Source organism: Dama dama, chromosome 23, assembly GCF_033118175.1.
Source record: "Dama dama isolate Ldn47 chromosome 23, ASM3311817v1, whole genome shotgun sequence".
In the NCBI taxonomy this organism is placed as follows: Eukaryota; Metazoa; Chordata; class Mammalia; order Artiodactyla; family Cervidae; genus Dama; species Dama dama.
Window position 1 is genome coordinate 69778911 of NC_083703.1, and position 17417 is coordinate 69796327.

At 60.1% G+C, this 17417-nt stretch overlaps 1 protein-coding gene across 1 annotated transcript in view; it reads left to right on the forward strand.

Moving 5' to 3' along the window:
- Positions 1–564: 564 nt before the first annotated feature.
- The window catches only part of PLCG1 (phospholipase C gamma 1), a 33946-nt gene continuing 17093 nt past the window's right edge, over positions 565–17417 (forward strand). The window contains exon 1 of the mRNA XM_061127280.1: positions 565–796. Within this exon, the coding sequence (XP_060983263.1) occupies positions 580–796 (217 nt within the window). The 5' untranslated portion in view covers positions 565–579. The remainder of the gene's footprint in view (positions 797–17417) is intronic.

Below are 17417 nucleotides of genomic sequence, written 5' to 3' on the forward strand. Positions count from 1 at the left end.
CCCAGGTACCGGGTTTGGCCGGCGGGCCCAGGCGGGCGCCCCGGGCCTGCACTTCTCCTCCCGGTGGCCGCGCGGGCGGCGCCCCGCGAGCGGGCTTCGGAAGGGGTCGCCGCGGCCGGGCCTGTGAGGGACGGTGGGCTGGGCAGCCGCCTGTGCGCGCGCAACAGACGGCCGGGCCGGCGCGAGGTTGCCGCGCGTGACGGGGCCGGCCGTGGCAGCCGGGCTGTGTCCGGGGCGGCGCGAGGAGGCCCCGTAGGGCCGAGGGTCCGGCTAGCGGATTGCGGGCGACGCGCGCGCGCGTGCCCCGACGCCGGGCCTGTCCGGGGGGATCGCGGGGCGCAGGCGCGGCGGGCGGGGGTCCTCCCCACGGGCGCGCGGGCGCCTTTGTTCCCAGCGCGCGGGCTGGGGCGGGGCCTGCAGGGCCGCCCCGCCCCCGCTCAGCCCCCGCCCCGTCTCCGCCCGCAGGAGCCGCCGCCGCCGGGGTCCGCTCGCCCGCCGCCTGCGCCGCGGCCGCCGCCAGCTCGCTCCCGCCGGGCCTGCGCCGCCGCCGCCGCCGCCGCCGCCCCCGGCCCCCGAGCCATGGCGGGCGCCGCGTCCCCCTGCGCCAACGGCTGCGGGCCCGGCGCGCCCTCGGACGCCGAGGTGCTGCACCTCTGCCGCAGCCTAGAGGTGGGCACCGTCATGACTTTGTTCTACTCCAAGAAGTCGCAGCGGCCCGAGCGGAAGACCTTCCAGGTCAAGCTGGAGACGCGGCAGATCACGTGGAGCCGAGGCGCCGACAAGATCGAGGGGGCCAGTAAGTGCGCCCCCTCCCCACACCCCCGGCTCCCCGGGCCCGCCGCGCGCGCGCGCTGGGGCGGCGCGGGGTCTGCGCCCCGGCTCGCGCGCGCCCGAGGGCCGCCGCTGGAAAGACTCCGGCAAACTTTCGGGCCCCGCCCCCGCCTCGGCCAGGGTGGTCACTGGGGGCGGGGGGCATCCGGGTCCTCAGTCACCTGACAGGACACCCCCCACCCTCAGCAAGGGGGGAGTGTTCCAGGCGCTTTGCCCAGAGGCCTAAAAATCCTAGCGAGTTGGAGACCAGCGGGGCCGACGTCGGGTCCCCCCACACCCTGGGAGCGATGTCGGCCGAGGCAGCGTCCTCCCCCCGCCAGCCCCGGAACCGGAGGCCAGACCAGATGCACCGTTTTTCCAAAAAGAGCAATCTGGTGCACCTCTGGGCCTCCCGGCCGGGCTCCTACTTACAAAGAAACCTTTGGGTTCCCCAAGTAGAACTTAGGCAGATGTTGGCGTAGGGCTGGTTTTGGAGCGGAGGCGGGCCTACTCATCTCTCTCTTGGGGCCAGGAAGGAAGGTGGTCTTGTTTGGTTTGGAAAAGCCCGAGAGGAGGCAGTGGATGTTTTTCCCGCCGCTTCTTTTGTCCTGAAGCTGAATTTTGGAGGTCTGTGTGCGTGGGCAGACTCCCAACGCCAGGGCAGGGAAAGGGGCCAGGCTTCCCCTTGTCCTTTGGAAGCACATTCTCCAGAGCTTGGCCCCAGAAAGGCCAGCCTCACTGCTTCGTGTCAGGTACTCTTCAAGAGGACACAGCCAAATTGGGGTCCAGCCCTTTGTGTCCTGCGTCCTGTGGCAGGAGGGAGCCAGGAGCGGCTACTATTTCCTGCCTCTTTGCCGTCCCAGACCTGACCTTGGCTACTTCTGCGAAAGAGAGAGTTGGGGGATTTTGAAAAACCCCAGATCCTTCAGAGAGTGATGCCACTGAGCGCGTGCCTATTCTGTGGCCGGATGGGCCCCCCAGCTCTGCCCTTCATTCTCCCGCCTCCAAGTGTGAGATGATGTGTCTGCAACCCCAGGCTGTGGGTTGCTTCCTGCAAGAACCCCCCCATCCCCCTGAGGCTGGAGTTAGAGCCAGGCTCAGAATTAGGACTGTGAAGAGGAAGAGGGTTCAGGAAGTGACACCCCCCAAGAGAAGGTCTTCCAGACCTTGGGTCTGGCGTACCTGCGTGTGGATGACTGAGGAGACGGGGAGGAAGGAAGGTCTTGTGGTGAGACAGCCATCCTCAGCCGCACACTCCCGATCTCACACAGCTGCTGAGCTTCCACACGACAGCAGCCTTCCTCCATGGCCCCCCTCGGGCCCTGGCAGCCAGCGGGAGAAAATGTGAGATGATTTGAGAGCCTGGATTCCAGAGTGGAGGAAGGACAGACCCTGCAGAGGGCGGGAGGGACATCACCCCGGCATCAGACTCAGGCACGGCCCCTTCGTGTGTCTGTGGATTCCCGGGGCTCTCCTGAACTGGTAGCGGCTGGCTGAGGTTCCCAGGTAGACTTCTGGCTAAGAGGCTGCGTTTCACACCGTGCACGGGACAAGCAGGCAGTTGAAGTGCAGCCCAGCGGTTGAAGGCAAGGTTGGGCTTGAAGCCCGTTGTCTTAGTTGTGTATCGCACCCAGGCAGCTACTTCTCTGAGCCTTAGTGTCACCATCTGTGAAGTGGGAGTAATATCTCCACCAAATGAGGTTATTCTAGGTGGGTAAAGGAGAGGATTAATGTAAAACAATATACGTGGGCTTCAAATCCAACCTTGCCTTCAACCGTTGTGCTGCCGGACACATTCTAAATGTTTAATAAACGTAAGCTGTTATTCATGACAACAGTAGTCGACTGTGACTGCCCCCCTTGGACTGGGACTGTATGGCTGCACAAAAGGGTGAGGGCACAGGAAGGGAGGAGCATGGGGACCCAGCTCACATTTCACTGAGATCACTACCTGGAAAAGGGAGGAAATGGTTTTGTTTTGCCCCGACCCAAATACTAGTCACCCCCCTATCACGTAGAGCAGGGTATGGAGTTGTCTTGAGGAGACTTGCACATCTGTCTCCTGGGTGGGTGACTCTCTTGTCTGTAAGTTGGGGCCTGTACAGAAGGAAGGGGTGTGGAGAGGCAAGGGGCTAGTCCACCAGGCCTCAGGTCTTGGGGGCTGGAGGCAGGAATGCCAAGGACCTGATAACCCCAGCCCCTGCGGTTGGATCCATCAGAGGGGTGCAAATTCAGTGACCTCATCAGTGAGCTGGGATTTGAGAGGCCTGGAGCCTGGGCAGAGGAGGTAGAAGGGGCCCTGGCCCATTGATAAGTTGCAGCCCGAGACTGAAGGAGTCTGGGTGAGAAGCCTGATGGACACTGGTGTGCAGTTCAGGCCTTGCTGCCGGAGCCTTCCGCTGAAGCTGACCCAGAGCCGCTTGTTTGTGGGTGCACCTCATTGCTGGGTTCTGATCCCTGCTGCCGCCTGTGTAGGTTCTGAGGAAGTTTGGAGTGCCAGCAGGGCCCCTTGCCACCTGGCCTCTTGCCCAGGTGCCTCAGATGCCTGGCCTTTTCCTGCTGACCCTGCCAGGGTACCACGCAGTGTCTGTAACCTGGCCAGAGAGACACTTGTGGGACTCAGGTTATCTGTGGGCCTGCAGGGAGATGGGGTTCGGTGAAAGTGCGCGGTGGGTGCTCACAGAGAGGCCTGAGTCCGTGCCCTCTCTCTCCATCCTCCACTTGTGAAATGCGGCCGGCAGGTGCTCACCTCGCGGATAGGAGCTTGGCTTCAAAGGGGTGGGGTTGGTGCTGGTTGTCACGGTGGTGTGACAGGAACCGGGTTGGTGTTTGGCTTTTTGTGTTACAGATACTGACATAAATGAGTACAAAGCAATTACAGACTTCCTGCTGAGTGCTACAGAGACTTGTCATCATGTTTTCTTGGCAGATCCGTTAAAGGGCCCCAGGGGGTGGTCTGGAGTGCCACCCCACTTTACAGACGAGGAAATGGAAATGCAGGGAGTGAACTGTGCTGCCCCGTGACAGCCTCAGTGGGACCCAGCCCTCCCGGCAGGTGCTGGCCGGCCAATCCCAAGGGCACTCTACGCCCTGGCGTTGTGCTCTGAGTGGCCTCAGGCCCCCAATCCTGGGGTCATCGCTCCTCTGAAGAGAAACCTTTCTGTTCGGACTGTACCTGACAGACAGCCCCGGCCTTTCTCAGCTGTGGCTCCACACTTGCGGGTTGACATGTTCAGTCAGGGGTCGCTGTGGGCACAGTGGCTCGGGTGGGGAATTGCAGCCCCGGGTTTTCGTCTTTGTCTTTACAATCGATACCCTTTTAGACACTAGGCTTCCTTAGGTGGTGAATCAAAATAGGCCCTTGCCTTCAGGGAAACTGACGAGGACAATGGTGGTGACAGTTGCTGCTCCCTTTGAGGCCGGGGGCGGGAGGGTGGCAGAAGAAGGCAAATGCCCTGGACCAGGCAGGCAGGCTCGTGGGGGAGGTGACATAGGGACCCGCAGTCTGAGGCCCGACCCCTGTGGCCATCAGACCACGGAGGAGACAGACCCCAGGGCCAGCTCTGAAGGCTGGGCCCGGGGAGGGCTGGCCTGTCGCGTCGGGGATTTTCCTTGTGCTGCCGGCTTGGTCCCCGTGGGAGAGGGGTGAGAGCACGTGTCCGGATCTCCACAGCTCACCATCCTCGCATGTGTGTTTCCTGTCTGACTATAGTTTTTCCAGGGGAAGTCAGAGCTCTCAGTGTTTCCTCAGCAACACCCCCCCCGCCCCCGGCTTGCCCTGATGTGTGGGTTTCCAGGCCAGCCTGGCCAGGCCCCTGTACATCTGGGGCTTTGTCTTTCCTGGGAACCTAGGGACGGAGTTTGCTGTGCCTGGGAGAGCTGAGCACACCACGCCGGGGCCCCCAGCACCTCCAGCTTCTCCCCTGTGTGTGTGTGCCGGGGCCCGGCTTAGTGCACAGGCTGGAGTCATCAGTTAGAGATCCTGGCCGCTGGCTTGTTTTGGGTTGCCCCTTGGAATGAGGGGCATTTGCTTGCTCAGCAGATACTGTGAACACCTCCTGTTTGCCCAATGCTAGGCACTGAGAGTTCAAAAGATGAACAAGACCTGGACTGTGCCGTTGAGGAACAACTCTTGGAAGAGGCAGGTTTGGGGATGTGTAATTATAACCCCATGTGTTCCGTACCATGATAAAGGTCCAGGCCCAGAGCTTCCTGTGTGCAGAGGAATGAGCTCTGCCCAGCAAGCTGGGGGTCTAGAGGAGAGAGCCAGGAGGGCTTACAGGGGAGGTGGCTGGTGAACTGGCCTGAGTGGTTGAGGACCTTGCCTGTGCCCTGGGTAAGGCCCTGAGGACCGCTGCACAGGGTGGGTTTGGGGGCAGAGTAGGGAGGGCCGTGGCGTGCTGAGCCTCGTGGGTCGTGCTCTGTCCTGTGGCAGAGCTGTCACCAGAGGCTGAAGTGGGATGTCTGGGAGAGGTTGAGGAAGGGGACCCGGGAGCCGCTGTGGGAGATAGCATGCCTCGTCTGCTAGCCAGTAGGCGGATGAGCGGTGATGGAGGCGTGGAGGCTCCTGGAGGCAGGAGGCAGAGGAGCCGCAGTGGCTGAGCACCAGGGCTCTGAGCACTCACACTGCCTGGATTAAAAGCCTGCTGTGCGGCTCGCTTGCTCTGTGACCTTGAGCATGTGACTTTCTCGACTCTAAAAGAGAGATGGTAACAAACGCATTTTTCTCATAAAGGTTTTGTGAGGATTCGGTGAGAACGTGTAAGGTGCTTGGCATCGAGTGTAGCGTGTAAGTGCTTCACATGTGGGAACCCTGACAAGGAGGACCCTTTAGTGGAAGGGAGCAAATGTACATGTGGTCGAGGGGGCTGGCTGCCACGTATTTCGATGTGGGGACCAGGAGGTCACCTAGCCCCTGTCTGTTGTCATCAGGGCTCTTTCCCGCCCCTGAGTTTTGCAGGGTGTCAGGGCAGCTGATTAGGAGCAGCTGCTTCGGTATCACATGAAGATATCAGATTGGTCTGTTTCTAAGAACTTCGCCCTGAGAAATGGTATCTGAGTCCATTGGTGGGAGACCCCTGACTTCTAGGAAAGGCTTTAACACCGGCAGCTCCTTGAGCTAGGGCCTGCTTTTGCCTCTCCTGTCACTATCCGTGTTGGTCTCTATTAACTCAGGGCGTCTCTTCCTACTCTGCACTTTTCTCTGATGTGGCTTCAAAGAGGTCGGTGAGAGCTAAAGCTGGAGGGAAGAAGTGAGGCCTGCGGTAGCAAAGGCCTGATACTAGAGGATAGGAGACTTCCCTCACTGCCAGTCCTGCTCTTAGAACTGCAGAAGTCAGTGGGGACTTTGAGGGGAGTCCCAGGGGAGTGCTCCAGCTTCCCCAGGGGGAAATCTGTGAAAGCAGCTGGTAACAGGTGATGAGACTCCAGGCCGAGCCCAGGGTGAGGAGTGGTCCCCAGCAGCTGTGGCCAGAATCAGTCAGATTTGGGTGAGAGTCTCAGCTCTTCTGTGCCTTTGGATACAAGGCACCTGAAACTGATCTTCAGCTCTAAAAGTAGCAGAGAGGCAGGCCCCGGGCTCTCCCTCACAGAGGGAGGGAGCCTCTCCCCTCAGCCGTCTATTGACAGTGGTCAGGTGAGGTCCATATGAGAGTGCTCAGGACAGCACGGGGCCCTCGTGGGTGCTTAATAGCTCTGGGTTTCCTCTGCCTTCACCATAGCTTACTGCAGCGCTCCAGTTCTTTCCACCACCACGCTGGCCTCGAGGCTACTCCAACAGCTGGGGGTTGGAGGTCTGTTTCTTACTTCTTTGTTCCCTCCCTGAATCTGTTCACAGAGGTCACGGGCAGGAGAAAAATTGGGTATTTGAGTCGTGCATTGGTTCATGGAGCATTTTCTCATCCATGGGGTGTTATAACTCCACCACAGCTCCGGCAGAGAGACGGAGATGCTAGGCTCCCCCTTGCAGAGGAGGAAACCAAGGCCCCAAGGTGAAGGCCACCCAGTGAGTTCATGGTGGTGCTGGGACCGGAGCTGGAATTCCTGATTCCCTCTGCAGCGTTCAGTTGATTCCTCCACTTGGGGGCAGCTGATACGTGGGTGTTGTGGAGAAGCAGGGTTTTTATTTACCTGGACGGGGCTGTCTGATCTCTCCTCCACCCCCCGGCCGGATGCGCTGTTCAGCCAGCCGAGGCTTCGGTCTGGACACGCTGGACTCAGTGGTTCCCTTGAGAGACTCAGACTCCCTCTGCAGTCCCCCCATCAAGACTCGGTCCTCCCTGCCGTGGGGTGGTGGGGTAGCCGGAGAGCCGTGCTCTGACTTGCTCTCCCTGGGTTATGATGACAGCTGCCCTGAGCCTCTGCCAGGGAAGGAGGAGCCTGGGGCTTCATGCTCGAGGTGCCCTGAGAAGAGCCTTTGCGGGACCCAGTGACAAGCTGAAGAGTGTGCCCTCACCCGCGGGTTCCTGCATTCATCCCACATTGAGTGTGGTCTCTGCTCCCGTGTTCGGAGCACACCCAGCAGACATGGTCGCTCCCGCCTCTGACCTGTTCACTGAGGCCGTATCTCCAGCGTCGTGTGCTTTCCATGTCACCATAGCTACTCTTTCCTTTGAAAAAAAAAAAAGGCCCCGAAAACAGCTTTCTTGGGCCCCTGCGGCACATGAGCGGGTGAGACGCCGCTTGTGCCCCCCTGACTGGATGCTGGCATTTGCTGATGTGCCAGGTGCCGTGGAGGCTGAGGGTAAACGCAGGGGTTGAGGCTGTCAGGGCCAGAAAGGAAAAGTGATGAGGTCCGGGCGCTGAGAGGGATGCAAGCCGGGGCGGCTCCATGGGTCGGCAGAGGCGGGGTGTGCCGTGTTCATCCCCGTGGCTGACAGCAGCCGGGGCCTGGCTCTCCCCTGGGTAGGCCACGGGTGCCCCTGTTTGTGCAGAGGGTTCTCGGTGGCGTCAGGTCAGCCCCCAGGTGCAGAGCCGGAACACCCCAGACAGATGAGGCCGGGGCGGGGCAGTTAACTCCTGACACCTGGGCACGGGGTGCAGGACGGGTGGCCCCACGGTTGTGGCAGGTAGACTGTAGCCCATGGAGGTCAAGAGGCGGCCTGCCCGGGGGTCTCGGAAACAGGGAACTTGGTGTTCCGGCTCTGAGGCGTTGCAGCTGTGCCCTCGCCCGATTGTATCTCCTCCTTCACCCCAACACACGTGCCCCTGCTCACGCCGCCACAGCTTCCTGCCGGCGGCCCAGGGTTTTAGGGCCGCCCTTGGCGGCTGAGTGTGCTGGGCCTCCAGAGGGAGTGGGCCCGAGGCCTCCTGGAGACGGTGCTCGGCCCCGCAGGGGAGGAAGGACGTGGGAGGGGGCCAGGCCGAGCAGATGCTGCAGGTGGTCGCTCTGGGGGAGGCCGAGGCCTCAGGGGTGCGGCTCAGAGTCTCCACTCGCCCTCCTGCCTCCGCTCTAGATGGGCTCCCTCTCTTCGTGCAACCAGTGCTTTTTGAGGTGGCGCTTGGCTCGCCTTTGAGAGGCTGCAGTGGCTGAGTGCCCAGCACAAGTCGTAGCTCTCCCCGCCGCACCTCGTCACCTCCTAGGAACCTGGCCATCCTGGGGGAATCAGGGAGGCCTCCTTTTTACAGCCCACATGTAGACTTCGTATATAGGCGCAGTGCTTCCTTATGGGCCCTTCCTGGCGTTGGCCGGTGGCCCTGGCTTCGGCAAGACTCAGGATGCAGAGTAAGCGGGGCAGGGCTTTCTCCTGCAGGACTGGCATCTCCCTTGCTGAGCCAGGCCTGGCACCGAGCAGCCTGGGGTTAGGAGGCAAGGAAAGGAGGTGACCCAGTCCTTGATCCTGGGAAGCTTGCGATCTGGAACGTGCCGAAAACCTTGAGAGCCCCAGGCCAGCAGGAGATGGTTGTGCCGAGTGCTGTTGGCTGAGCCTAGGGCTCCAGACAGTGGCAGCCTGTCGCTGTGGGTCGCTCCCCCTGCTGGCTGGCAGGCTGGCATTGGCTGGAGGGTCAAGGCGTGGGCTCTGTGAGGAGCGGTGGTCTGACCGAAGCTCCAGGCCCTGGCGGCGGACAACCGACCAGACTGGTGAGGGCTTGGGCCTGGGTGCGTTTGACCACTTGTTTGTGTGAGATCTAATTCTAACTCGGCAGGGGCGGGCCATGCGTGTTGGGGTTGGCTTCCTGTTTTCCTGGACACCTGGGGATATGGCTGAGCTGAAACGTCCTGAGGGAAGTGGTGTTTTTAGAGGTGCCCCCTGCCGCCCAGTTCACAGTGTCCTTGGCGTGGCCTTGCCCATGGGGGGAGTAGGGCTTTGACCATCCTGGGCCTCTGGCTGTGGGTGTGTGGTGGGTGAATGCTAACGCCGTGGGATGAGTGACTTCAGCCTCAGGCCCGGAGAGTGTGGGCCCGGGTTCCTGAGTGACTAACCCTAGGAAGGAGAGGAGGGGCTGGGCACAGGTCCCAAAGGCTTCTTCTCTGCCTACTCCAGGGCAGGAGGTCAGCTGGGAGGTTGGGAGGCTGGGGAGTGGCAGGAGCAGGGGCTGACAAAGGCTCTGCAGACCACGTCCCCCCATTTGTCATCCAGCTGTTAGGTGGTAGCTCTCCTGTGCCGACCCTAACCCAGTAAGAGGGTAATGCGCCTGTGTTCTCTTGTCAGCTCCCAGCTGGGACTGTGGCCCTTCTTGGGAGCTCTGAGCATGTCCAGGATGGAGGTTAGAACAGGTTGCTCTCAGGGATCACTCAGGCCAGCAGTGAAATACAGAGAGGGTCCCCTCCAGTGGGAACCCCTGATGCCCAGCTTGCCCCTGACTGTGTCTGGGTTCGCGGCCTGAGGACCGGCCCCCGCTGGAGGGGTGAGGCTCTACAGGCTGGGGCGGGAGGTGAGGCGGGAGCTGTCTTAAGAGGGTGGAAGTAGGGAATTAAAACCAGGAAGGGGAAGTCCCAGGGTAGCCACCCCTCTCAGCGGGGGAGTTGATTTCGAAGAATCTGAGCTGGGCTTCCCGGGGATACGGGGAGCAGGTGTGTTCCCTCTCCCCTTGGAGTGGGCCGTGTCCTGTGTGGGGTGAACTTGAGGGGCTGTGGCTCCCCTGGAAGCAAAGGGAGGACCGGCGAGTGGTGGGGCTTGGGCTGCTGTGGCCCAGAGGGAGCGGCCCGATCCTGAGGCGAGGCCGGGAGAGCGGGACAGTGGGCGGAGGAGGGCGTCTGAGTGAGCAGGCCTGCGACGTAATGACCCTGTCCATTGTTCAGAGTGTCTCCAACCGGGACATTCAAGGTTGACCCTGTTGGGCATTTAAGGGCTGGCCCCACATTTCCCCCGCCGTGGAGAGAATGGCCCGTGCTGGCAGTAATACAGAAACCAGAAAGGCGGGGAAGCAGCACGGGTCAGTGAGCTCCGTGGGGGAAGGCCTCTACCATTCACCACCCCCACCCATAGCCCCTCTTCAGCCCCCAGCCAGAGACCCCTCTCATTTCCTTTTGGGGGTGGGGGGCAGGCCCCGGGTTTTTTCTTTCCTCTCCTAACGCAGTCCATTCTCTGCTAGGCACTGGGGCATTTGGTTCACAGCGTCAAGGACCTTATGATCCAGTGGAGAAGATAGTCAAAGAGCCTTAAGATCCACATGGTTCCCACTCATCTAGGTCCTTGGTAAGCGTGGTCATTAATATAAATAAAGCCAGTAGGGCTCGTTCAGGGATCAGATTGGAGAGTGGTGAGCATCTACAGAGTCTAGCTTAGGCACCGCTCTGGAGGTGAAGCTGTTAACTGACGAGGTGTGGCAGGCGGCCTGCTTCTGGTGAGGGGTTGACTTTGAGGTCTGCGCTTCCTAGGTGGCGCTAGTGGTGAAGAGTCCACCTGCAATCCAGGAGACACGAGAGACGTGGGTTCGATCCCTTGGTCAGGAAGATCTAGAAGGAAATGGCAACCCACTCCAGTATTCTTGCCTGGAGAATCCCATGGACAGACAGCCCATGTCACAGAGTCGGACACGGCCAAGCGACTGAACACACGTGTGACTTGGAGGTGAACAGGCAGAGACAGCAAGTAGGCAGTTGGCTTGAAGGGTCTGAAGCTTACAGTCAGGGGCTGGAGTAGGGCTGTGTCTGTGAGTTTTCTGTGATTGGTAGTGAAAGCTATGGGCCTGCGTGACGCTGACTGGGGAGCAGGTGTTGCTTCGGGAGGGGAAATGCCCTTGGCCTGGGCCTTGATGAAGGCCAGAGTGTTGTGGGTACAGTCATGGAGCCCAAGAAGCAGGAAATCAGAAGTCAAGAGCAGAAGTTCAGCAGGAGAGAGGGTGTGGTCAGCCATGTTGATTGCTGTGAGAGTCAGGAAAGAGGAGATTGGGCACGTGACTTAAACCCCGGACAGTACTGTGTTCCTCCAGGTGGTCTGAATAGACGGTGAGAAGCATTTCATCGGGCCTCCTGAGAGCCTGGACACTCTATACCTGGCCTTGCTGGGCCCTTAGCTTCTCTCCTATAGCTGGGGGCCTGGCAGACACAGGCCATCTAGAAAGAACTTGGGCAGCATCAGCCTGCAGAGGGGACAGAGGTCAGCATGCCGGGGGCTGCCTGGGGAGTCCTGCGGGCCTGGGCAGAGAAGTTGAGGCAAGCCCCTGCTGCACTTGCCCCGCTGTGACATTGCTGGCCGGCGGAGGCCAACCTTCCCTCCCCTCTCATCCACCAGACTCGGAATGTTCTTTTCTCCAAACATTCGATGCCTTGGCTTTCGTGATCCCGCGTGGGTGAACCTGTGCGGGCCAGTCCTCCCGACCTGCCTTCTGTGGACAGAGTGGTCCGAGACCCCCGAGTCCAGCTGCTCACTTTCTCTGGCTCCCGGCGCCACCGACACTTCCCTGTTCCACCCTTTGTAGGCCCTCCTAGTTATCTGCTTCCCCATCTGTTTCCTCTGCTGGGCAGGGGCTTTCTGACTTTCTCAGGGGCAGGAATTCCAGTGCCTTATTGATCTCTGTTTACCTAGGACCCACCCTGGGGCCTGACCTGGAGTTGGTGGAGGTTTGGTGCATGTTTGATCTGGGTGATGGAATGAGAGAATAAGCCCGGTAGAGAGCTGCTCATGGCTCTCCTGGCTTTGAGTTCTCTGGGTGGGGCCCCTTGCCCTTCCTTCCTTTGGGGCCTGGGCGTGCTGTTCCCACCTCTGAGATGAGTGGGACTCATCTCGCATCCTAAGGGACGAGGGCTGCCCTCCTGGACAGTGTGAGGGCTTGCTGCTTCTCCTCTATGATCCCAGTGTCAGGGGTGGCTGCTGCTGGGTAGAGGGTCCCCATTCTGCTGTGAATTACCACGTGACTGTGACAAGACCCTTGGGAGCCTCCTGTTTCCTCATTGCTCCAAACAGGAGATTCACCTAGAATCTAGACTGCAGGCGATTCACAAACTGGCAAGGATCTGTTACAGCTGTGACGGAAGCAGTTAGTATGGAGGGGTGCAGGGTCCCATGTAGGAGGGTCCACAGACCCCCATCCAGCTGTCTGAATGGTCTTTTCCTGCTCTTCTCTGTCAAGTGTCTGGGGAAGGGTAATGGACAAAACCCTGCCAGGCGCAGATGCCAAGCCCTGCCTGGGGTGGACTTTGCACTCCAGGGTTCCACTGGGGCTTCCCTGTTGTGTCCTGGGAGGGGGTCTAGTCCTTTCTCCCTGCTGTCTGATTGAAGGTGCTGCTTTACCAGAAAGGAAAGGGGATAAAGCCCAGCCTTACCTTCTCTTTGCTGCCTGACCTGTGAGTCTGGATCCTCGTCCTCTGTGAAATAGAGGCTGAAAGCTACTCAGCCCTCGGCTCTCACCTTTCTCCGTAGGAGCTGCTCCTGACTTCTGCTGGGAAAGTGGGGGTGGGGTCGGTGGCAGGGTGAGGACGCTCACTCCTGGTCCTCGGGCAGCGGGCAGCAGGCAGCGGCGTGGTCCAGCAGATTCCTGACCCACCTGTGCCCAGGTTGTCTTATCTTGTCTTTGGCCATCTCGGTCCTTTTCCTGAGCCGTGACGCTGTCAGAGCTGTACACGGCTGGCTGGTCCAGGCGCCCTGGGGTGCAGAGCCCCTTTGCCGCTGGCTCCCTGGGGTGGGCAGCAGAGGTGCCCAGCCAGGAATCAGCTGGCTGGCAGGGCACTTCCCTTTCATCCTCTAGGGAGCAGAGCTCAACTCTGTTTGCACCCCCCGGGCCTCGGTGTGTTGTTCTTTGGAGGGGGGTGCAGGAGGCCAGTGACTTGTGGGGTGGGGGCTGGGACCGACCCGGCTGTGTATGTGGAGAAGGCATGAGCGATGACAGGTCATTTCTGGGAAGATCTGTGCAACTCTCCTGGCGCCTGGGACCTGCTTTTTTCAATCTCCTGGTGGCCTTGGCATAGAGCCAAGGAGGGCATGGTGCTCAGGGAGCCCTGCCTTTTCTCTTTTGTTTTCCCCAAAGCACCATCAGCTTCCCAGGGTTCCCACGGCAGGAACCTTTGTACAGGAACCTCCCAGTGTTTGCAGATTGCTCTGGCCCCCAGGGACAGTGTCCTACCCCCACTGTGGCTGCTGTTGCTCCTGTCTGCATGGTCACCTCACTGATCACTGCGCTTGCATATTTGTTGTAGCGTCTCAGCCTTTATTACCCCAGTGCACCACCTCTTCCAGGAAGTCATCCCTGATACCATCTTTGAGCATCTGTGGCCTCTTAGATAATTAGCTCTGCTGTCTAACTCTCATGTCCATTCCCACTTTTAAGCACTCGGTCAGCATTTTGAGGCCTCCCCAGGGACCTGGGAGTAGGCAAGTGTGGTCTTTTCCTTGTGGAACTCACAGATCAGTGACCTTGACACCAAGGAGGCACCAGACAGTGAGACTAGAATAGGGGAGCACCAAGTATGTCGCTGGACCAGGCGTGATGGAGCCTTAGGTGAAAAGGTGGGCCTGGCACGTGCAGGGGCTCGGAGGTAGGAGGAGTGCTCGGAGCTGAAGTGGGATGGGGGTCTCTGGGTCTCATGAGCTTGACCAAACTTGGGCCCTTTTGAGGGATGCTGCTGGGCCTTGCGCAGCTTCCGCGGGTGCCCTGTGGGGCTGAGCATCCACAGCCCACAGGCACGGGCAGTGCCAACCACAGGGGAAGGGACCTGTCCCAGTAATGCTCCCCTCTCTCAAGTTTTCTAGATTAAAAAAAACCTTTCGTATTTATCATGACTTTGTTATTTTAAGTTGTAAAACATATTCACGTGCATTTTAAAAAATTGGTATTATTTACTCATTGGCCGTGCTGGGTCTTCGTTGCCGCTCGGACGTTCTCTGGTTGTGATGAGCGGCAGTTTCTCCAGGTGCAGAGCACGTGGGCTCGTTGCTCCATGCCATATCTTCCCAGACCAGCAATTGAACCAGTGTCCCCTGCATTGGCAGGTGACTTCTTAACCACTTGACCGCCAGGGAAGTCCTGCATGCATCTTTATACAGTTAGTTTCTTTTGCAGTTTCTACCAATTTACTTACGTACTTTTTAAAGGGAAAATGCTCTTAGAAATATTTCAGCGAATGCATCTTTCATGTCCAGAAATTTCCGTTTTTGTTTTGTGGTGATGGTTTTCTTTACCAGATCTTCATCATTTGGGGGTTTAGTTTTCAGTATGTCCTCATGTCCCTTTCTAGCAAATTCGTCTTCCTGTCTGTGTAGTTCTCTGTCTGCATGTGAAGGGTTTATGGCGGCAGGCCCACCCCTCACTGAGGCCTTCAGTTTATCCCCAAGCCACCCAAGAAGAGACAGACTTGCTCAAGGCCCGAGCCGTATGCTTGGAAACAGGGTTTGAAACTTGGCCTTTGTGATTTCAGACCTGCTAGTGTCCTGCTCTGGTCCCTCACCACAGGCACGGTGGGGGTGGCGTGGGGCTGTGGCTGCAGCGGGCCAGGTGAGCCTTCTCTGGCTTAGAACCTGTGCCCGGATGCGAACTCGGAGGCTGCACGAGTCCCAGTCTTCCCTCACGGTGCCCCATCCCTGTGAGACTGCGTTTGGAGCTGGGGAAATGGCAGTTGGATTCTGTTCCTTGGGCCCAGGCAGTGGTGGGCCAGCTTCACCCTGCCCAGGTTCGGGTTCGCCCCCAGAAAAGCGCTGGCAGTGGCTGCCGTTGTCTCCCCTGCCGCTGGCTCACCTGGGCCCGTGTCAGTGACCCTAGGCGCACAGGAGGGGGGCGTCAGACTTCCCGGGACTGGTGGCTCCTGGCAGGGCCCTGGTACAACCCTGTGAGGTGGGAGGAATCCCCAGTTTACCAGAGGAAACCGAGGCCAGAAGGGCGTTGGACTGCCCAGGGCCACACAGCTCGAACGCACACTGTGTGGTTCTCCTCTGCTGGGCCGGGTAGCCTTCAGAGAGGGTGGTCAGGGCAGGCTCGCTGAAGGAGTCGGGGGAGGTGGCCTGACCTGTGAGGGGGTCCTCAGCCCTCAGGCCTGGCATGTGAGGCAAGTCCTTGGCCCGGGCGCAGGTGGTCCCCTGTTCGCCCAGAGCCTCTTGAGGAGGGCTGGTCTTATTTCTTCATGAGAGTTTGTGGGCGGTTAAATGCCAGGGACCGAGCCCCACTCCCTGACTAGGCAGCTAATCTTGACACTGTCTACCATGGCCTTGCTTGGAATGGTGAGGCCCACGCTGTTCCTGAAGCCTGGGAGCCTCTGCGTGGGCCTCAGACAGCTGGTCCTGAGAGGAGCGAGCTCGCCGTGGCTTCTGACGGGCCGAGGTGGCTGGGTTGTGCCGGTGAAGCTCCAGGCCCCTCTCGGGGATGGGCCTTTGTCATAAACGAAAGCCGCCCTCCCTCCTGCCGGACGCCAGCCCAGCCTGGCTTCAGGCCCTGGGTGTGGGAGCCTGCCCTTGTCCTCAGAGAGAGTCCCCATCTCCAGCCTGGCCAGGACCTCCCGGCATGGCTGGCCTTTCTTCTCCCCACGTCCCTTGAATGTTGTTCTCCGAGGTTGTATGAGGGGATGAGTGCTGGGTCTTGGGTCTCTTGCCCCTCCAACCTGCCCTCCCTTCCCCCAGCTCCCAAGTCCTGGGAGGGTCTCCCTGCCCTCCTGTCCTGCTTCAGGTCTTATCCAGATTGTCTTGGGGGGGGGTGGGGGGGGGGCTCCTATCCCCTCCCTGAAACTAGGGCAGAGGCCAAGCATGTCCCAGGGAGTCACACCCCCCACCCCCCTGGGCTTGATGGCCGTCCCTGGCTCTCAGGAAGAGGACCCTGTTGTATTTATTCTGGGAGGCAGAGGGCAGGGGTGAGGCGGAGGGTGGGGGTGGGGGGGGTGAGGCCGGAGGTCACACAGGATGCAGCTTTTAAGAACCTGGTAGAGCCTCTCCCCCAGTGTCTCGTCCTTCCAGCCTGCGGTTGGCTCGATGGACTTGAAGGGCATTGGGCCCAGGCCGACAGCTCCAGAGCGGGGAAGTGCCCGGGGCCGGCGTGGGCAGCAGGAGCCTGGGAGAGTCGGGCGCCTGGCCTGGGGCCGCTCTGTGCCTGCCTGATCCCGTCTGGGGCGGAGCCTCCTCTGCTGTCTGTCCGTCACAGTGGATGTACCCTGGAGCACCGGGCCGCCGCAGGGTCACCCAGGACCCACTGGCAGCGTGTCGTGTGCCCGTGTGGGGGCACTGTGGTGGCGGCCCGGCTGCAGGCTTCAGACTGACCCTGTGGTTGCTCGCTGGGCAAGAGCTACGTCGTGGACTAACTGCCTCTAGTGACTGGTGGGCAGCTGCGCAGAAGGGCCCAGACTGTGGGCCACGAGGCCTTGTTGGCCTGTGTGAGTTGTGTGTGTGAGGTGTGGGAGGGCATGGCAGCAGCCCTGCGCCGGAAAGGCACGCTGGTTTCTGTTTCAAAGGGCAGGGTTTGTGGTTAGTCTTTAGTTTCTGATCTGGGCATTTCCCGTGTTCAGCTCTTCCTCCCATCCTGGGAACCCTGTCTCCTAGGCCTGTGACTCAGTCTCCCTCCCTGTCCCCCCTGCTTTCATCTGAGCGTAACTCTTCGTTTGAAGAACTCCACTCCCGTTTTTTGCTGCCCCTCCCCCCCGTTGGGGTGCCTGCTTTTCCACTTGTTTGTTCAGTCGTTCAGCAAGCTCTGGATGGCCTTGCCGGCCCCGGGAAAGATGAACACACAGAAGCGCCCTTAGCGGTTACTTTGGGGGGTGTTTCCAGATTGGATCTCTGGTGGCAGAGAATGGAGTCTGGGAGGCAGACCGTCCCTGGCTGGGGACCAAGGTAAAGTGATGGACAGGAAGCATGACTGTTGGCCCCAGCCCAGCTGCGTTGGGATGGAGCAGAGAAGATCGGTGAGCGGTAGGGCACTGAACCCCATCACAGAGGCCCTGAAGGCCGAAGAAGGAGTGGGTTCTCCCTCGTGAGCCACCTTGGGAGGACCAGAACAATGTCCTACACAGACTTGGGGGCTCGGGAAGGATGGCTGGGTGGTGAGAACTGGAGGGCCGGCAGGAAAGCAGGGGCTTCCAGCTGGGGACCAGGCCCTGGGGTTGCTGAGGGCATGGAGTAGGGCCCAGGTAGGACCAGCAATGCTTTGGCAGGGGGCTGGGCATGGGGCCAGAGTGATGCCGCTGTCTGAGGTGAGGGGATAGATGGGGCACGGCTGTGGCTAGAGGGACTGGGTGGTGTGTGCTTGGGCCAGGA